At 42.8% G+C, this 21949-nt stretch overlaps 1 protein-coding gene across 5 annotated transcripts in view; it reads right to left on the reverse strand.

The window, feature by feature from the left end:
* PTPN23 (protein tyrosine phosphatase non-receptor type 23) overlaps positions 1 to 21552 on the reverse strand; it is a 66921-nt gene extending 45369 nt beyond the window's left edge. For 2 of the 5 annotated variants that reach the window (XM_057706836.1, XM_057706835.1), the window contains exon 1: positions 21386 to 21552. In XM_057706836.1, coding sequence (XP_057562819.1) covers positions 21386 to 21469 — 84 coding nt within the window. In that variant the 5' untranslated portion in view covers positions 21470 to 21552. The remainder of the gene's footprint in view (positions 1 to 21385) is intronic. The other 3 variants (XM_057706839.1, XM_057706838.1, XM_057706837.1) reach the window with 3 other exon arrangements.
* Positions 21553 to 21949: the final 397 nt, after the last annotated feature.

The following is a 21949-nucleotide window of genomic DNA, read 5'->3' on the forward strand; positions in this document are numbered from 1 at the left end:
AGCTGAGGAACTCAGCTACTAAGCATCCCAAAATGGGCCACAAATTCAAACCTCCCTCAAGTACAGGGCCCTGCTGTGTCCTGGGGTCAAAATCATAATCCTGACCCAACAGTAAATGTAGGAAGAAGAGCCAAAGAAGAGTAGGAGCACAAAGCCTTCTTCACCAGTCCATCTTCCCAGGCAAAGGGCACCACAGAAATAAGTGACCTGCAGTGTCCTTATCGGTGAGGAAAGGCCTGTGGATGTGTGATGGGAATGAGCCAGATGGGAGAAGGGAAGGTCACTGTGCACATCAGAGAGGGGGCTGGCATGCCTGTCCACAATAGTACTTACCACCTCAAGAGCTGACTACCTTAGACACTATCCTAGAGGCACGGCCTAGGCCAAAGGGCCCTTGTTCACCTAAGATCAAAAGACTAAGGCAACTGGAACTACTCCTGTTGCATGACCTGCTGCCTGGTGTCTGGGTTAGCAATCTGGGGGGCCAGATCCATTCACTTCACAAACACTAAGAGCACCGATGCCCAACTCACAAGGTTCCTTAAGGCCCTAACCAAGGTTTGTGAGGTGGAGAAGGAAGGAGGTGGCACAGGCTGAGAAGAGGTAGCCTGCTCTGTTCAGTACCACACTCACACCATGTCTGTGGCCCACCCACCTTTCCTGGGGTCCCTTCCTATGACACATGGCTAAGGAATTAGCCACTTGGGAACCTGAAAGGCTGTGTAACAGCTCTTACCTGCCTGTCAGGGAAGGGGAGAGGAGGGACAGAGGAAAGGCAGAGGGAGACTATTGCTGAGCTTATTTCAGCACCATCTGGCCACAGTTCCAAACCTCTGACCCTGACCCCTCTTCTGTTGGTTTTACCTCCTGAAAGTTCCCTATCCCCCTTGCCACCTCTGGCCTAGACATCCCACCCCTTCAAATCCACCCCTTCTCTAGTGGCCAGATTCCTCTTTTGAACACAACTCTCATCTTACTCTTAACTTTAAATCCTTCTGAAACACATATACTCCTGGGGAAAAAAATAAACCAAAACTTGCTTTTCTCAGCATAGTGAGATTATGGGAAATGAGTTGTAATCTAAAAGGGAAAAAAATGTAATCTGAAAAGAATGCGCACAACAGTGGCTCCCCGAACCTCCAGGACCAAATATAATCTTCTCAGCACAGAGTTCAAAGCCCTTCACAACCTGCTCCCAACAGCCTTCAGTTCCCAGGGACACCCAGCCAATGGTACTATGGAATTATTGCTCTCAGGTCTCAATGCTTATCCACAATGCTGTTGCACCTTCTCTACTAAGACTCAGCTGAAAAGTCACTTCCTTGAACATCAGCTGCTGCTCTCCCCACATTTTGAAGGTGCCTTCACTAGACTGTGTGCCTCATGGCAGGGTCATGCCAGTGACCACCCCCTCCCCAAACAATGAGTGTATTAGGAATGGGAGGGACCTGATTAGATGTGTTAGATACACAGCAGATGGTTGGCTTTACAGGAAATGCAGAGGATGGATGAACAAACTGAATAATACTATAGGAGACACTCAGAAAAACCAAGATGCGACATTTTACCCAACAATTAACTCAGTCTCTTTTGAAAAATCAGTATCATTAAGAGGGCTGGGGGGAGGAGACTATTCTATATTAAAAGAGATGAAAAAGAAGCACAGAGAGTCCCATACAGAATAAACCCAAGGAGAAATACACCAAGGCACATATTAATCAAACTAACGAAAATTAAACACAAAGAAAAAATATTAAAAGCAGCAAGAGAAAAGCATCAAATAACATATACGGGAAAACCCATAAGGATAACAGCTGATCTTTCTGCAGAAACTCTGCAGGCCAGAAGGGAATGGCAGGATATACTGAAAGTCCTGAAAGAGAAAAACCTACAGCCAAGAATACTCTACCCAGCAAGAATCTCATTCAGATTCAACAGAGAAATCAAAAGCATTACAGACAAGCAAAAGTTAAGAGAATTCAGCACCACCAAACCAGCCTTACAACAAGTGCTAAAGGAACTTTTCTAAGCAGGAAACACAAGAGAAGGAAAAGACCTACAAAAACAAACCCAAAACAATTCAGAAAATGGTAATAGGAATACACATGTCAATAATCACCTTAAATGTGAATGGATTAAATGCTCCAACCAAAAGACACAGACTGGCTGAATGGATACAAAAACAAGACCCTTCTATATGCTGCCTACAAGAAACCCACTTCAGACCAAGGGATACATATAGACTGAAAGTGAAGGGATGGAAAAAGATATTCCATGCAAATGGAAGTCAAAAGAAAGCTGGAGTAGCAATACTCATATCAGACAAATTAGACTCTAAAGTAAAGACTATTACAAGAGACAAGGAAGGACACTACATAATGATCAAGGGATCAATTCAAGAAGATATCACAATGGTAAATATCTATGCACCCAACATAGGAGCACCTCAATACATAAGGCAAATGATAACAGCCATAAAAGGGGACATTGACAGGAACACAATAATAGTAGGAGATTTTAACATCCCACTTACATCAATGGACAGATCATCCAAACAGAAAATAAATAAGGACACACAAGCTTTAAATGACACATTAGACCATCTCAACTTAGCTAATATCCTATAGGACATTCCACCCAAAAGCAACAGAATACACTTTCTTCTTAAGCGCACATGGAACATTCTCCAGGATAGATCACATCTTGGGTCACAAATCAAGCCTCAGTAAATTCAAGAAAACTGAAATCATATCAAGCATCTTCTCTGACCACAACACCATGAGACTAGATATCAATTACACGAAAAAAAACAGTAAAAAATACAAACACATGGAGACTAAACAATATGCTATTAAACAACCAAGAAATCACTAAAGAAATCAAAAAATATCTAGAAACAAATGACAATGAAAACACAACAACCCAAAACCTATGGGATGCAGCAAAAGCAGTTCTAAGAGGGAAGTTTATAGCAATACAGTCCTATCTTAAGAAGCAAGAAAAATACTGAATAAACAACCTAATCTTACACCTAAAACAATGAGAGAAAGAAGAACAAAGAAACCCCAAAGTGAGCAGAAGGAAAGAAATCATAAAGATCAGATCAGAAATAAATGCAAAAGAAAGGAAGGAAACAACAGCAAAGATTAATGAAACTAAAAACTGGTTCTTTGAGAAGATAAAATTGATAAACCATTAGCCAGACTCATCAGGAAAAAAAGGGAGAAGATGCAATTCAACAGAATTAGAAATTAAAAAGGAGAAGTAGGAGAAAAAGATGGCGGCGAAGTAGAGAGACGTGGAGTGCATCCCTCTCCACAGATGCATTGGGAATGCACGGAAGGACGCAGTCATTCCCACGGAGAGCCAGCTGAACACCAGCAGACGGCCTCGGACACCAGAAAGGGCTGCGGGGAGCCCGACATAGCCGGTAGGGAGGCATCTACGAGGGCTCAAAGAGGGTGAAGCGGCGGAGCTGTGGCAGACGGGAGGGAGTGAGAAACATACGGAGGGTCCGCAGCGCAGCTCAGCGTTCCCGGACCGAGACATCGATCCGCGGCTGAACGGAGGGTCCAGGAGCGGGAGCGTGGGAACCGGAGAGCTGGTTCAGGGTGAGAAACATTGTTGCCGGTAGGGTGACGGACCGAGAGGACAGGAGGGAGGAGGTCCGCGGAGAGGAGTGCCGGTCCCTGAGAACTGCCCGGCCATGATGGCGGCTGGAGGCTGCAGGCTCCCGGGCGGGGGGGAGGAGCCGCGCGCATAGCCTCTCCCTCTCTTTCGGTGCCTCTGCAACAGGCAGTGGAGAGACGCCCTGCGGGCCACCTGAGGCGCTCAGGGATAACAAGCACCCTCAGGCACTCGGGCGGGGCTAGATTAAAACTCCTTGCAACGCCAGCAGCAGGGAGGCTGCTGAGAGAAAAAAAAAAAAAACCAGCATCAAAAAGAAAAAACCCCGAGAGAGGCCCAACTCTTAAGACTTTCTGTGTACGTCTGAGCCACCGGCGCCCTCTGCAACAGGCACCTCCAAGCCTGACTGAAACAACAGTGCGCCACTGCTCACTCCCTCCCAGGAGAAGGAGCCACTGTTGTACCTTCTCCCTCCCCACACACCAAGGCTTACAGACGAACAATAAAGGAACCTCTGCTGGTCACAGAATAACGCAAAAAAAAAAAACCCAAGGCAAGGAGAAGGATGCTTACAGCTGAGATGCTAAGGAAACAGAAATAGTAGTATCAATACCTATTGAACTGGTCCATTCTGGGATCAGTTCTGGATTTTTTTTTTTTTTCTTTCTCTCTCTCTTTTTTTTTTTTTTTTGCCTTTTTATATACTTCTATATCTAGCTAAGTTTTTGGTAGTACGGACAAAATATCTTTCATACTTTCCTTTCATCCCTTTCTTTTATACACTTCTATTCCTTTCTTTTTCTTTGCATATTTCCAACCACATTACGCTCTTCTGTTCCCCTTTCTTCCAACCATTTTAAGTGTATTTTTGTCTTTATCTTAGTTCTTAATACAGTTGTCTAATTACATTCTGAGAATCTCCATTCTCTCTGGTGGTACTCCAGCTCATTTCTATATTTGATCCTAGCTTACAAAATCTCCCTGGATTGATGTTTGTATGTGTAGGGTGTTATTTGTTGTTTGTTTGCTTTTGCTTTTGTCTCTGATTTGTTCTGTTTCAGTTGTCAATTTCTGCTGGGTTTCTCTTTGAATATCTGATAGCACACTGGGGTTCTGTCAGGTCTTTCTAGAGCCTTATGTCCTAACGGATTCAATAATTGTGTGTCTTATACATGTATGTGTTTCCTAGATTGAATATTCGTTTAATCCAATACTTGGACATTAGTCTGAGGCTTGGACAGTCTTCTATAAACACCTCTATCACCAGGACAAGCAACCCCAAAAGCTTGGACAACCATGAGGAAACAAAGAAACACCATGCAGGCAAAGGAGCAGGAAAAAAACCCACAAGACCAAATAAATGAGGAGGAAATAGGAAAAATGCCTGAAAAAGAATTTAGAGTAATGATAGTAAAAATGATACAAAATCTCGATAACAAAATAGAGGAAGTACAAGAAACAGTTCATAAGAACTCAGAAAAACAAACAGCAATGGATAACAAAATAACTGAAATTAAAAATACTCTAGATGCTATAACCAGCAGAATGACTGAGGCAGAAGAACGAATAAGTGAGTTGGAAGACAGAATGGGAGAAATAAACGCCACAGAGCAGGAAAAAGAAAAAAAAATAAAAAGACTAGAAGACAGCCTCAGAGACCTCAGTGATAACCTTAAACGTACCAACATTCGAATTATAGGCATCCCAGAAGAAAAAGAAAACAAGAAAGGGTCTGAGAAAATATTTGAAGAGGTTATAGTGGAAAACTTCCCCAACATGGGAAAGGAAATAATTCACCAAGTCCAAGAAGCACAGAGAGTCCCATACAGAATAAACCCAAGGAGAAATACACCAAGACACATATTAATCAAACTAATGACAATTCAACACAAAGAAAAAATATTAAAAGCAGCAAGAGAAAAGCAACAAACAACATATAAGGGAAAACCCATCAGGATAACAGCTGACCTTTCTACAGAAACTCTGCAGGCCAGAAGGGAATGGCAGGATATACTGAAAGTCCTGAAAGAGAGAAACCTACAGCCAAGAATACTCTACCCAGCAAGAATCTCATTCAGATTTGAGGGAGAAATCAAAAGCTTTCCAGACAAGCACAAGTTAAGAGAATTCAGCACCACCAAACCAGCCTTACAACAAGTGCTAAAGGAACTTCTCTAAGTAGGAAACACAAGAAAAGGAAAACACCTACAAATACAAACCCAAAACAATTCAGAAAATGGTAATTGGAACACACATGTCAATAATCACTTTAAATGTAAATGGATTAAATGCTCCAACCAAAAGACACAGACTGGCTGAATGGATCCAAAAACAAGACCCTTCTATATGCTGCCTACAAGAAACCCACTTCAGACCAAGGGATACATATAGACTGAAAGTGAAGGGATGGAAAAAGATATTCCATGCAAATGGAAGTCAAAAGAAAGCTGGAGTAGCAATACTCACATCAGACAAATTAGACTTGAAAGTAAAGACTATTAAAAGAGACAAGGAAGGGCACTACATAATGATCAAGGGATCCATCCAAGAAGAACATATCACAATGGTAAATATCTATGCCCCCAATATAGGAGCACCTCAATACATAAGGCAAAAGCTAACAGCTATAAAAGGGGACATCGACAGTAACACAATAATAGTGGGAGACTTGAACACCCCACTTACATCAATGGACAGATCATCCAAACAGAAAATAAATAAAGACACACAAGCTTTAAATGACACATTAGACCATCTCGACTTAATGGATATTTATAGGACATTCCATCCAAAAACGACAGACTACACTTTCTTCTCAAGTGCACACGGAACATTTTCCAGGATAGATCACATCTTGGGTCACAAATCAAACCTCAGCAAATTCAAGAAAATTGAAATCATATCAAGCATCTTCTCAGACCACAATGCCATGAGACTAGATATCAATTACAGGAAAAAAACTGCAAAAAATACAAACACATGGAGGCTAAACAATTCACTCTTAAACAACCAAGGAATCACCACAGAAATCAAAGAGGAAATCAAAAAATATCTAGAAACAAATGACAACGAAAACACAACAACCCAAAACCTATGGGATGCAGCAAAAGCAGTTCTAAGAGGGAAGTTTATAGCAATACAGTCCTACCTTAAGAAACAAGAAAAGGATCGAGTAAACAACCTAACCTTACACCTCAAACAACTAGAGAAAGAAGAACAAAGAAACCCCAAAGTGAGCAGAAGGAAAGAAATCATAAAAATCAGAGCAGAAATAAATGAAAAAGAAAGGAAAGAAACCATAAGAAAAATAAATAAAACTAAAAGCTGGTTCTTTGAGAAGATTAACAAAATTGATAAACCATTAGCCAGACTCATCAAGAAAAAAAGGGAGAAGATGCAAATCAACAGAATTAGAAATGAAAAAGGAGAAGTCACAACGGACACCTCAGAAATACAAAACATCATGAGAGACTACTACAAGCAACTATATCCCAATCAATTGGATAACCTGGAAGAAATGGATACATTCTTAGAAAAATACAATCTTCCAAGACTGAACCAGGAAGAAATAGAAACCATGAACAGACCAATCACAAGTATGGAAATTGAGGCAGTGATTAAAAATCTCCCAACACACAAAAGCCCAGGACCAGATGGATTCACAGGCGAATTCTATCAAACGTTTTGAGAAGAGTTAACACCTATCCTTCTCAAACTCTTCCAAAATATTGTAAAAGGCGGAGCACTCCCAAACTCATTCTACGAGGCTACCATCACCCTGATACCAAAACCAGGCAAAGATGTCACAAAAAAAGAAAACTACAGACCAATATCACTGATGAATATAGATGCAAAAATCCTCAACAAAATACTAGCTAACAGACTGCAACAGCACATTAAAAAAATCATACACCATGATCAAGTGGGGTTTATCCCTGGGATGCAAGGATCCTTCAATATACGCAAATCAATCAACGTGATACATCATATCAACAAATTGAAGGATAAAAACCATATGATCATTTCAATAGATGCAGAAAAAGCTTTTGACAAAGTTCAACATCCATTTATGATAAAAGCTCTCCAGAAAATGGGCATAGAAGGAAATTACCTCAACATAATAAAAGCCATATATGACAAACCAAAAGCTAACATTGTTCTCAATGGAGAAAAACTGGAAGAATTCCCTCTAAGAACAGGAACAAGACAAGGGTGTCCACTCTCACCACTGTTATTCAACATAGTTTTGGAAGTGTTAGCCACAGCAATCAGAGAAGAAAAAGAAATTAAAGGAATCCAAATTGGAAAAGAAGAAGTAAAATTATCACTCTTTGCAGATGACATGATATTATATATAGAAAACCCGAAAGACTCTACCAGAAAACTGCTAGCACTCATTGATGAGTTTAGTAAAGTAGCAGGATACAAAATTAATGCACAGAAATCTCTTGCATTCCTATACACTAACAACGGAAGAGCAGAAAGAGAAATTAAGGAAACTCTCCCATTCACCATTGCAACAAAAAGAATCAAATACCTAGGAATAAACCTGCCTAAGGAGGCAAAAGATCTGTATGCAGAAAACTTTAAGACATTGATGAAAGAAATCAAAGATGACACAAACAGATGGAGGGACATACCATGTTCCTGGACTGGAAGAATCAACATCGTGAAAATGACTGTACTACCCAAAGCAATTTACAGATTCAATGCAATCCCGATCAAATTACCAATGGCATTTGTCACAGAACTAGAGCAAGAAATCTTACGATTTGTATGGAAACGCAAAAGACCCCGAATAGCCAAAGCAATCTTGAGAAGGAAAAATGGAGTTGGTGGAATCAGGCTTCCTGACTTCAAACTATACTACAAGGCCATAGTGATCAAGACAGTATGGTACTGGCACAAAAATAGAAAGGAAGATCAATGGAATAGAATAGAGAAGTCAGAAGTAAGCCCAAACACATATGGGCACCTTATCTTTGACAAAGGAGGCACGAGTATACAATGGAAAAAAGACAGCCTCTTCAATAAGTGGTGCTGGGAAAATTGGACAGCAACATGTAAAAGAATGAAATTAGAACACTTCCTAACACCATACACAAAAATCAACTCCAAATGGATTAAAGACCTACATGTAAGGCCAGACACTATCAAACTCCTCGAGGAAAACATAGGCAGAACACTCTTTGACATACATCAAAGCAACATCCTTTTTGACCCACCTCCTAGAATCATGGAAATAAAATCAAGAATAAATGAATGGGACCTCATGAAACTTAAAAGCTTTTGCACAGCAAAAGAAACCATAAACAAGACTAAAAGGCAACCCTCAGAATGGGAAAAAATAATTGCCTATGAAACAACGGACAAAGGATTAACCTCCAAAATATACAAGCAGCTCAGGCAGCTTCATACCAAAAAAGCAAATAACCCAATCCACAAATGGGCAGAAGACCTAAATAGACATTTCTCCAAAGAAGACATACAGATGGCCAACAAACACATGAAAAGATGCTCAACATCACTCATCATCAGAGAAATGCAAGTCAAAGCCACAATGAGGTATCACCTCACACCAATCAGAATGGCCATCATCACAAAGTCTGGAAACCACAAATGTTGGAGAGGGTGTGGAGAAAAGGGAACTCTCCTGCACTGTTGGTGGGACTGTAAGTTGGTACAGCCACTATGGAAAACAATTTGGAGGTTCCTTAAAAAACTACAAATAGAACTACCATATGATCCAGTCATCCCACTCCTGGGCATATACCCAAAGAAAACCATAATCCCAAAAGAAACTTGTACCATAATGTTTATTGCAGCACTCTTTACAATAGCCAGGACATGGAAGCAACCTAAATGCCCATCAACAAATGAATGGATACAGAAGATGTGGCATATATATACAATGGAATATTACTCAGCTATAAAAAGGGATGAGATGGAGCTATATGTAATGAGGTGGATAGAACTACAATCTGTCATACAGAGTGAAGTAAGTCAGAAAGAGAAGGACAAATATTGTATGCTAACTCACATATATGGAATCTAAAAATGGTACTGATGATCTCAGTGACAAGAACAAGGAAGCAGATACAGAGAATGGACTGGAGAACTCGAGGTATGGGAGGGCGCGGGGGGTGAAGGGGAAACTGAGACGAAGCGAGAGAGTAGCACAAACATATATATACTACCAACTGTAAAATAGTCAGTGGGAAGTTGTTGTATAACAAAGGGAGCCCAACTCGAGGATGGAAGATGCCTTAGAGGACTGGGGCAGGGAGGGTGGGGGGGACTCGAGGGGGGGGAGTCAAGGAAGGGAGGGAATACAGGGATATGTGTATAAAAACAGATGATTGAACCTGGTGTACCCCCAAAAAAATAAAAATAAAAAAAAAAATAATGAAAAAAAAAAAAAAAAAAAGGAGAAGTAGCAACTGACAGCACAGAAATACAAAAGATCATGAGAGACTACTACAAGCAACTAAATGCCAATAAAGTGGATAACCTGGAGAAATGGATAAATTCTTAGAAAAATACAATCTTCCAAGACTGAACCAGGAAGACATAGAAAATATGAACAGACCAATCACAAGCACGGAAATTGAGACTGTTATTACAAATCTCCCAACAAACAAAAGCTCAGGGCCAGATGGCTTCACAGGCGAATCCTATCAAACACTTAGAGAAGAGCTAACACCTATCCTTTTCAAACTCTTCCAAAAGATAGCAGGAGGAGGAACACTCCCAAACTCATTCTACGAGGTCACCATCACGCTGATACCAAAACCAGACAAAGATGTCACCAAAAAACAAAATTACAGGCCAATATCCTTGATGAATATAGATGCAAAAATCCTCAACAAAATACTAGCTAACAGACTCCAACAGCACATTAAAAAAAAATCATACACCATGATCAAGTGGGGTTTATCCCTGGGATGCAAGGATTCTTCCATATATGCAAATCAATCAATGTGATACATCATAACAACAAATTGAAGGATAAAAACCATATGATCATCTCAATAGATGTGGGAAAAGCTTTTGACAAAATTCAACATCCATGTATGATAAAAACTCTCCAGAAATGGGCATAGAAGGAAATTACCTCAACATAATAAAAGCCATATATGAGAAACCAAAAGCCAACATTGTTCTAAATGGTGAAAAACTGGAAGAATTCCCTCTAAGAATAGAAACAAGACAAAGGTGCCCACTCTCACCATTATTATTCAACACAGTTTTGGAAGTTCAGAGAAGAAAATGAAATAAAAGGAATCCAAAATGGAAAAGAAGAAGTAAAACCGTCACTCTTTACAGATGACATGATATTATACATAGAAAACCCGGAAGATTCTACCAGAAAACTGCTAGCACTGATTGATGAATTTAGTAAAGTAGCAGGATACAAAATTAATGCGCAGAAATCTCTTGCATTCCTATACACTAACAATGAAAAAGCAGAAAGAGAAATTAAGGAAACTCTCCCACTTACCATTGCAACAAAAAGAATAAAATATCTAGGAATAAACCTGCCTAAGGAGGCAAAAGACCTGCATGCAGAAAACTATAGGACACGGAGGAAAGAAATCAAAGATGATACAAACAGATGGAGAGACATACCATGTTCTTGGATCGGAAGAATCAACATTGTGAAAATGACTGTACTACCCAAAGCAATTTACAGATTCAACGCAATCCCTATCAAATTATCAATGGCATTTTTCACAGAACTAGAACAAGAAATCTTACGATTTGTATGGAAATGCAAAAGACCCCAAATAGCCAAAGCAATCTTGAGAAGGAAAGATGTAGTTGGTGGAATTAGGCTTCCTGACTTCAAACTATACTACAAGGCCATAGGGATCAAGACAGTAGGGTACTGGCACAAAAATAGAAAGGAAGATCAATGAAACAGAACAGAGAACTCAGAGGTAAACCCAAGCACATATGGGCACCTTATCTTTGACAAAGGAGGCAAGAATATACAATGGAGAAAAGACAGCCTCTTCAATAAGTGGTGCTGGGAAAATTGGACAGCAACATGTAAAAGAATGAAATTAGAACACTTCCTAACACCATACACAAAAATAAACTCCAAATGGATTAAAGACTTAATGTAAGGCCAGACACTATAAAACTCCTAGAGGAAAACATAGGCAGAACACTCTATGACATACATCAAAGCAAGATCCTCTTTGACTCACCTCCCAGAATAATGGAAATAAAATCTAGAATAAACAAATGGGGACTTCCTAGGTGGCACAGTGGTTAAGAATCCACCTGCCAATGCAGGGGACAAGGGTTTGAGCCCTGCCCTGGGAAGATTCCACACGCCATGGAGCAACTAAGCCCGTGTGCCACAACTATTGAGCCTGTGAGCCACAACTATTGAGCCCATGTGCCACAACTATTGAAGCCCACGTGCCTAGGGCCCATGCTCCACAACAAGAGAAGCCACTACAATGAGGAGCCTGCACACAATGAAGAGTAGCCCCCGCACGCAGCAACTAGAGAAAGCCTGTGTGCAGCAACGAAGACCCAACACAGCCAATAAACAAACAAATAAATAAATTTATTTAAAAAATAAATAAGCAAATGGGACCTAATGATACTTAAAAGCTTTTGCACAGCAAAAGAAACCATAAACAAGACAAGAAGGCAACCCTCAGAATGGGAGAAAATACTTGCCAACGAAGCAACGGACAAAGGATTAATCTCCAAAATATACAAGCAGTTCATGCAGCTTAATACCAAAAAAGCAAATAACCCAATCCACAAATGGGCGGAAGACCTAAACAGACATGTCTCCAAAGAAGACATCCAAATGGCCAACAAACACATGAAAAGATGCTCAACATCACTAACCATTAGAGAAACGCAAGTCAAAGCCACAATGAGGTATCACCTCACACTGGTCAGAATGGCCATCATCACAAAATCTAGAAACAATAAATGTTGGAGAGGGTGTGGAGAAAAGGGAACTCTCCTGCACGGTTGGTGGGAATGTAAGTTGGTACAGCCACTATGGAAAATAGTTTGGAGGTTCCTTAAAAAACTAAAAATAGAACTACCATATGACACAGCAATCCCACTCCTGGGCATATACCCAGAGAAAACCATAATCCAAAAAGAAACATGTACCATAATGTTCACTGCAGCACTATTTACACTAGCCAGGATGTGGAAACAATCTAAATGCCCATCAACAGATGAGTGGATAAAGATGATGTGGCACATATATACAATGGAATATTACTCAGCCATAAAAAGGAATGAAATGGAGCTATATGTAATGAGGTGGATAGGGCTAGAGTCTGTCATACAGAGTGAAGTAAGCCAGAAAGAGAAAAACAAATACTGTATGCTAACTCACGTATACAGAATAAAAAAAAAAAAAATGGTACTGATGAACCCAGTGACAGGACAAGAATAAGGATACAGATGCAGAGAATGGACTGGAGAACATGGGGTTGGGGGGGGCGGGGGGTGAAGGAAAAGCTGGGACAAATTGAGAGAGCAGCACAGACATACATATACTACCAACTATAAAATAGCTAGCTAGTGGAAAGTTGCTTTATAACAAAGGGAGATCAACTCGATGTCGGGTGATGCCTTAGAGGGCCAGGACGGGGAGGGTCAGGGGGAATTGCAGGAGGGAGGGAATATGGGGAAATGTGTATAAATACAGCTGATTCACTTTGGTGTACCTCATAAGCTGGTACAAGAGTGAAAAGCAATTATATTCCAATAAAGAGCTTAAAAAAATCAAAGAGATAAAAAAAAACAACTAAATACCATATGAGAACACTGACTGTTTTGTTACCTTTTAAAATTAATTTATTTAATTTATTGGCTGCATTGGGTCTTTGTTGCTGTGCATGGGCTTTCTGTAGTTGCAGAGAGTGGGGGCTACTCTTTGTTCCAGTGCACAGGCTTCTTACTGTGGTGGTTTCTCTTGTTGCAGAGCACTGGCTCCAGGGGCACAGGCTTCAGTAGTCACGGCACGTGGGCTCAACAGTTGTGGCGCGCAGGCTCTAGAGCACAGGCTCTAAAACACAGGCTCTAGCTGTGGTGCACAGGCTTAGCTGCTCTGCAGCATGTGGGATCTTCCCAGACCAGGGAACCCATGTTCCCTGCATTGGCAGGTGGATTGTTAACCACTGCGCCACCAGGGAAGCCCCAGAACATTGATTCTGGAAAAAAACAATTATAAAAGATGTTTCGGGGATAATAGGTGAAATTTGAATAGAAATCATAGTAGAAAATTTTTGTGGATTTTCTTAGGTGTGATAATACTGTAGTTATACAGGAGAACATCCTCTTAGGATGTGCTGAAATGTGTACACTTACTTTCAAAGGTTCACGTGTGTGTGTGTGTGTGTGTACAGAGGGAAAGAGAGACAAAACACAAATATGGTGCAAAGTAACTATCAAAATTAGGTACAGAGAATTAGGGTGAGCTATGCATTATTCTTTCAACTTTTCTGTATGTTTGAAATCTGAAAAATGAGTGTTTTAATAGTTGCTAAGGGAGGTCCCTGGTGGTCTAGTGGTTAGGATTTAACACTTTCACTGCCATGGCCAAGGGTCAAACCCTGGTCAGGAAAATGAGATCCCACAAGCCAAGCGGCACAGCCAGAAAAGAAAAGGGGAAAAAAAAAAAAAAAAGGAGTTGCTGAGCTAAATGATACCTAAAAACTCTTTCCCTATATCAGCAGTTCTTAGCCTCTTGTGGGTCATTTGAGAATATGATAAAAGCCATGAAAGCTTCAAAAAAACAAATAAAGCCATGAAAGAATCTCCCTACAAATATTCAACTGTGCATGAACGCAAAAGTTTGCCAACATGTTTAGGAGGTTCACAGATACTTGGTTTATAATCCTCACTGTGATCTAGCCAACCCCTCCCCTCTCCCCTCCCTAAATCCACAAACATAAAATGTGGCCTGAGCTATGAGGTAAAACTTGACTACCTAAATGGGAACATGTTCTTTCTCTGATTAATTCCCTTTCAGAACAAGATTTTTTTGTTTGCTCACCCTGAGGCTAGAATAAAAGTGGAGCCCAGAGGCCCCATGGGACAGAGGCAGAAGGGACTAGAGGGATATCTGAGAGTCCTAGAAAGAAGGCTTCACCTGACATCAGTGAGAACATCTGTCCCTGCAGTCACACAATGGTGAAGGGAATAGACATGCTGCCTCCACCCCCAGCAAACTGCCCCTAGAGGAAACCTTCTACTTGTCTCATTCCTCCTCCAGATCAATTGGCAGCAAACACTTACTGAGCTCCTACCCACCGGTCAAACACTGTGCCAAGTGCCTAATAAGTCACTCAATCCTAACAACAACCCAAAGAGGTAGACATCATCATCATCACCATTTTACAGATGAGGAAATGAGGAAACTGAGGCAAAGAAGTTAAGGCATTTGCCGAGGTCACAGCACTAATAATTGATGGGGCAATGACTAAAATAAAGGTATTTGGGCTCCAGAGCCCATATTCTTAACCACACATTAAACCAATCCATTTCTACTTTTTAAACAGTTCTCACAAAACACTAAAAAATGGGAAGTGAAAACAAATCTCCGGCCACACAGTGAGTCAGTGGAGCAGACAGGTGATTTTTTTAAATTAATTAATTAATTTATTGGTTGTTTTGGGTCTTCATTGCTGTACACAGGCTTTCTCTAGTTTCAGAGAGTGGGGGCGGGGGGGACGGCAGCGGCTATTCTTAGTTGCGGTGCCTGGGCTTCTCATTGCAGTGGCTTCTCTTGTTGCAGAGCACAGGCTCTAGGCACGCCGGCTTCAGCAATTGTGGCACATGGGCACAGCAGTTGCAGCTCGCGGGCTCTAGAGCACAGGCTCAGTAGTTGTGGCAGATGGGCTTAGTGGCTCCTCGGCACGTGGAATGTTCCCAGCTCAGGGCTCGAACCCATGTCCCCTGCACTGGCAGGCGGATTCTTAACCACTGCACCACCAGGGAAGCCTGACAGGTTACTTTTTAAACTCTGACAAAATCCTCTATGGCTTGATCACTCCCCCTACTGAACAGAGGGAAGAGGCGGCTGAAGGTTCTAGAGTAAAAGACAGACACCATCTCTCAGTCAGTGTCTCTATAGCCCAGACCTCTGCAGAGCTCAGAACAAGGTCTGGTCAGGATTTGAAGGTCCCAACAGAGCCTGAGAAGGAAGGCCTAGCAGCAGACAGAGCCTGGGCCTTGGCATAACAAATCAAGAGTAAGATACTAGAAGGTACTGAATGGACCCCAGTGCAACTACACAACTAACAGCCGCTCGGGGTTGAGAGGACCAGGGAACCTCAAGAGCCCAGCCAAGTTTTGGAGTAGCTGGGGATCCTTTTCTGAGGGAACAATGAGATCCATGAACAGTTTTATGCTGAAAGCATGTCCAGGGTTCAGAGCCACTGGGGGGAAAAAGGCAAGAAAGGAGTTATAAGTGAAAAACAATAAAACAGAACAGAAAGACCATTTCCAGAGAGAAATACCAAGACAGTAAGTCCGGGCCGTGCCCCTGGGTTGCTATGAGATCTGGGCTTGGTTTTTCATCTGTAAAATAGGGTTAATATTACTTGCTATGTCTAACTCACAGAGTTGTCATAGGACTTGAGCTATTTACTAAACAGAGAAAGAGGACACTAAGCTGAAAATATTGTTTACAATATGCCAAAACCTGTACTAGGGACTCACATGCATTAACTCTTGATTTCCACAAGCTTATAAGGTATATTATTAGTCCATGTTACAGGTGAGAAAAATGAGACCCAGACTAGTGATGTAATCATTTTTAGCAGCTGAAAGTCACCCAGCTATTAAGTCAAAAAGGTGGACCTAAACCAAGGTCTGTCTGATTCCAATGTCTATACTATTTCCGTGACGCTACTCTGCTCTTTTACCAAACAACAAATGGCCCAGAATTCTGCAGGTAGATGAGATCACTGGAAACATCCATACTGGGTCCTGCCATTCTTTTGCAAATTGGAAAAATGGGAACCAGAGATGAGCAATGGCAGTGCTAAAACTCTGAGCCAAACTTCCTGATTCTTGATCCAGGGATATTCCTTTTGTGTCACTTCTTCTGGTATTAGCATGGTCTCATTCTTCTGTGTGTGCTTTTTTTTCCCTGGATGATGGGAGTGTTTAGCTTCTGCTCTTAATTTGATATAACATCTTGGAATTTCATGGTGTTAATTAAAGCAATAACCCAAGAAGAAAAGGCAATAAAAGGCATCACACCTGTTGGTATTATATTATCCACCACACATTTCTTTCTTTCTCCACTTGCTGGACTGATTCAAATATGGGGAATTCCTTGGGCTATTTCACATAAAACTGAGTCCCACATATAGTGTTGTTAATTAACACAATATATGTTCTGCTACTGAATCTCAAATAAGATTAACTTTATTCAGAGAAGGAAGTATTTAAGATTAACTTTATTCAGAGAAGGAAGTATTATTGCCGAGGGAAATCTTCAGCCCCTTGGTAGCAAACAGCAAACCTAAGACCAAATTACAGGCCAAAGGTATCAGGGATAAGAACAGGCATTCATCCTCACCTAGTCTAACCCTTAAATGATACTCAAGGCTTCTCTCCCATATCTCTCCTTAACGGCCCCTCCAACTGTCTGGATAACACTAGTGGGGATAACTCAAGTTACATCCCCTGGAGGGTGCTAGAACTAGACTAGGTCATTCAGCCTAAGCACTGTCTACACACAAGTATTTATTACTTCCCAAGTAAAGAAAAGAATCTGGTGTGAAATGGATATAGACTTTTGTGTATGAGATTAAAGTCAGAGAAGAATGAACTGGACAATCCAGGTCACCTGTACCTGGAGCCATTCTGCAGTAAGCTCAAGTGGGCAGATAGGCTCAAACAGATCGGCTCAGTGACTCCAAATCTGTGATAAGAGATAGGACAGGTCACCGCCAAAGGCAACTGGCAACATTCTGTGCTCCTCACTGCTGAGGAGCCAAGCACTTTTAGGCCTCTGGTCGTCTCATCTCCCCATCTATGTGAAAGACAAGTTTTTCAAGAGTCAGCTGTCCCATGAGAAATCTGGAAAAGGCAAAAAACTCCACAAACCTGAAAACCAGGCTCTAACCTACATGAGAATAAGATGAACAGTAAGAAGAGGCAACAAGACTGTACACTTTGTGGCGCAGGTCAACTGAGTGAGGGGAGCGGTAAGATCTGTCTGAATTTGGAGGAGGGTTGTACAATTGCCAGGCAGCTAAAGCGACCCTTAGAAAGTACGGTTCAACGTGAGTGATGAACAGGAGAAAGGGAATTTCAGTAAGGACCAGGACGAGGACAAACATCAGGAAAAGAGGCTGAAAGTTCCTGTGGGAGAGGCCTGGTAAGACTGAAGTATGAAAGGCAGGCTGAAGCGAAGTAGCTGCAGGACCTGAAGAGCAGACAGTTTCTCTGGAGTAACCCGGTGGGAAAGTGGAAATTTAGAGAGACCAATACAGAGAGGGGAGAGGCCAAGAACCCACTTGGTTGGTAAGGTGGCTACCTATGGTATATCTGCCCTTGAGGACAGTTTACTATGTGGATCACTAGAAGGTAAGCTCCATGAGGGCAGAAATTTTTGTCATCACAGACAGCCCTGAATTCTCAGGGCTGGCACATAATAGTCACTGAATAACTATTTGCTCAATGAATGAATCAGGGATGGATGTAACACCTGAGTCTAAGTGAGCTTGACTTGAGCTCAAGTGCAGTTGGTTAAGGACAGGTGTTTGGGACCAAAAGAGGAAAGAACTTCAAACATGACCACGTGTGGCCAAATCACCCACTGATGAAGACACAGAGTAGTGCTTCTTCAGTTTCCAGTGAGTCAGCACTCTGGGCTCCAAAACACAGGTAAGAAGGTACAGGGTTATCAGCACTTACCCACTAAAAAATTATGTGGGTCCAGGTATCCCAACCTAAAACTCAGCACTACAGTTCAAAACCAGCTCGCTATTCTCCGGCTCTCATTTCACATTATTCCATAACTGAAGGCATATCTATCAGGAATGAAAACCAGTACTATCCATTATGAAAGGTTTCTTCCAAAGGCCCAGTTCTCACAAATAAAGAAACCCTTTACCTTCCTGGAAAACTCTTATTCATTCTTCAAAACCCAACTCCTTGGCAAGCATTCCCTGATGGCCCGTCCTTAGGCTGGTACTTCTGTACACTGCACATACTTCTCTTCCACTAACGTCACAATCTAATTTTTAAATTTCCTCTACCAAACTATGAATTCCATGAAAAAAAGGACTGTCTCTTATTCATCTGTATTTCAGGGCTCAGCATAGTGCTCAACAGATTGACCTCAACAGAACCATTTTCACTGTATTATCCTAAATTAAGTTTTACCCCTCAGCTCCAAGTCATTGGTGAAGGTTCCTGCAGGTAGCAGCAAGGGTAGAAAAGGACAAGGGTACCAGTGGCAGAAGGTTAAGCGTGGGTTCTAGGGTTGGGGACAGGAGTCCTGGTCAGGAAGAGTTCCCAGCTGCAGTGGCTACTGCAGTCTCCTCTGCAGGAAGACAGTTCCAGAGTACCTGAGGGAGTTGGCCACCCACAACAAGACTGTTATTCCTTTTAGTGGGTTCATGTAAATACATGCCACAATTTTTACCTAGCAAATAAATGGTGTATCTTTCCCCATCCCCCAAATAAGGAAACAAAGAAAAAGACCAGATGTCTAGGAAATGAATTTTTTCCTCAGCATCTGATACCACCTTAGTAAATAACTAATGAGTAACTTCTCTCATAAAGGCCCAGGGGCTCCCAGGGAGAATACTGTTCACATAATACCTTGCGGGCTAGGTATCAGTGACAAGAGCATCAGAGGCTAAGTTCAAACAAAAAGATCTCCAAGGAGTTCCTGGGCTAAGAGTTTATCCACCGGACTTCCATAAACTTATGATCATATTCCTGATTCCCTTTCAACTATCAGTTATCTGAGAAACATTTCCCTGCATGCCAGCTATGTGGAAGGGACCCTGCTAGGTTCTGAGGAGCATGCAGATGCCTCGCAGGTTACTTACAACAGAACAGGGAAGTTAAAACATAGTGCACATAACTGTCACTAGGAAAAGGATAAAAAGAGGAATTCAGAGATGGGAAAGATTAATCCAGATGAAAGAAAGCTTGTGAATGAGATCGAGCTTAAACTGGACCTTGAAAGACTGAAAGAACCAATAAACAGAGATTACAGAAGAGCCCCATCCCCACCCCAGAGGGCAAAGATGAGAGCTCTTCTGGGTGGAAGAGCTTTGGTTCTGCACCACAACGAAAGGCACAGAAGAGCAAACATACAGAGAATATTAAGGAAACAGCAAGTAGCTGTGAACAGAATCTTGGATACTTGTATCAGAAGCACATAGATCAAGCATCTACTGAGCCCTGAAAAAATGCAAAAAGAACTGGGGTAGGGCAGGGAGTACTCTGAATGGGTTACGGTTGAACTAGAAAACGAAGTTTTGTTGTGTTTTAGAAAAATTCATCTGATCGAATTACAAAAGGAGATGGAGAAGAGACCAAACTTTGGGAAAGAGTAACAAAATTCTGTAATTTTAGATTAATCTAATTTCCTGGTTTTACAAATGAGGGAAAAGATGCCCCAAAGAGATTAAATGACGGACTCAGAGGAATACAAACAGTGTCTGAACTACGGCAGCGGCAGTGTAGAGAGAAAGGGAGAGCTTCTTGGGAAACTACTTCTCAACCCATTTTCTTTCTACTTTTTTTTCCTCAAGCACCCTACTGAGCGGTACACCATCTAGATTCTAGCAGCCGCTGTACTAAAACCACAAGGATGCCAACCTGCAACAGCCTCCTGGTTGTTCCTTTTCACTTCTGTTCTGACCTTCAATGCTACCAGACTGTCCTTTCCAAGGCAGCAGATGTCTCAGAGGGCATCTAATGCCCAGTCGACACACCTGGCCCCGCTTGGTACCAGCCACACCTGATCTCCCACAGCAGTCCCCTGCCTCCGTCAGCGCCAAACCCACCTGTCTCTTCCGCCCAACTGAAGGTTCAACAAATGACTGCTAAGGTCTCTCCGGAAACTACAACACTGTTTATCCCCTCTGAGCAGTCGTAAAAGGCAATAACCCTCCCCAAAATGACACGGAACGGTATCTTTTGGTCCAAAGGGGCTCCAGATTAGGGTTCTTCTTCTGAAGAGACCAAACAGGATGGTACCAAGTGTCAGAGAGACTCCAACCGCAGAGGTCAGGCATTTCCGTGGCTCCCGGGGCTCCCGTCTTAAAACACATCCTGAACCACCCTCAGCGTCTGTCCCGGTCCGCTCGTGGACTAACAGCGCACCGAGGGCCGGGCACAGCCTTTCAACCCAGACGGTCAGAGAAGGCCGCCCACCGCTCCCCGCAGGGCGGTCCTGGCGTAGATTAGGGGCGGAGCAGAACCAGACCCAGACAGTCACACCGAGGAAGTGAGGTGCCTGTGTGGGAACCACGGATGGCCGAGGAGACAGCGGGTGCTATCCGGGGCCAACGAGGAGGAGAGATGGTCTGCGGGCGCGCAGGGGTGGGCTGGGGTGAGGTGGGGGTGGGCCAGGCCAAGGAAAGCCAGCGGAGGCCCCTCCTGGCCTCACCCGACCCCGTGACAAGGCCTGGAGAGATGATGGACGCGCAGGGGGCGTCACGCGCCGGCGGACGACGGAGATACGCGGGGGGGAGGGGGGGGCGCAGGGAGGAGGAGGTGCACTCACCTTCTTCACGGCCGGCTGAAAGTGGAAGTCACCGGCCTCCTTCAGGTCCAGCCAAATCATGGGCATGCGGGGTACGGCCTCCATGGCGGCGGGCGCCGGCCGGCCACCCGGGCGCTCCCTCAGCTTTCCCAGCTGCTGGCTCAGCCGCGCGTACCGCCCCGCCCCTCCACGCCGGAAGTCACTGGTCACGCGAGGATTAAAAAAAAAAAAAATGCCCCTACGGCCTGCTGGGAGATGCGGTCCCCGCCTGCGCAGCCTTTCGCGCAAGCTCATCTTCCGTCACGCATGCTCAGTCTCCTCCACGAGGGGTATGTGTAGAGGGCAAATCTAGCCTGAGGCGAAAGGGTTTCTGGGAATAGTAGTCTACCTTCACTCATCCGCCAGGCCGGGTGATAACTTGTTTCTTCCTCCTGGGCAAAGTAGCCCTGCTGGATCTGGCGACGGATCGAGGAGCTCCCCACTCAGGGGAAGGGCATCAGAGAACGTAGCAATAAACTTGTAGGCAGTAGTGTTGAGGGCCTTGGTAGCTGGGGTCAGGTGCTGTGCTGAGATAGCGTGGCAGGG

The sequence above is a fragment of the Hippopotamus amphibius genome, chromosome 13 (genome assembly GCF_030028045.1).
Source record: "Hippopotamus amphibius kiboko isolate mHipAmp2 chromosome 13, mHipAmp2.hap2, whole genome shotgun sequence".
Classification (NCBI taxonomy): domain Eukaryota; kingdom Metazoa; phylum Chordata; class Mammalia; order Artiodactyla; family Hippopotamidae; genus Hippopotamus; species Hippopotamus amphibius.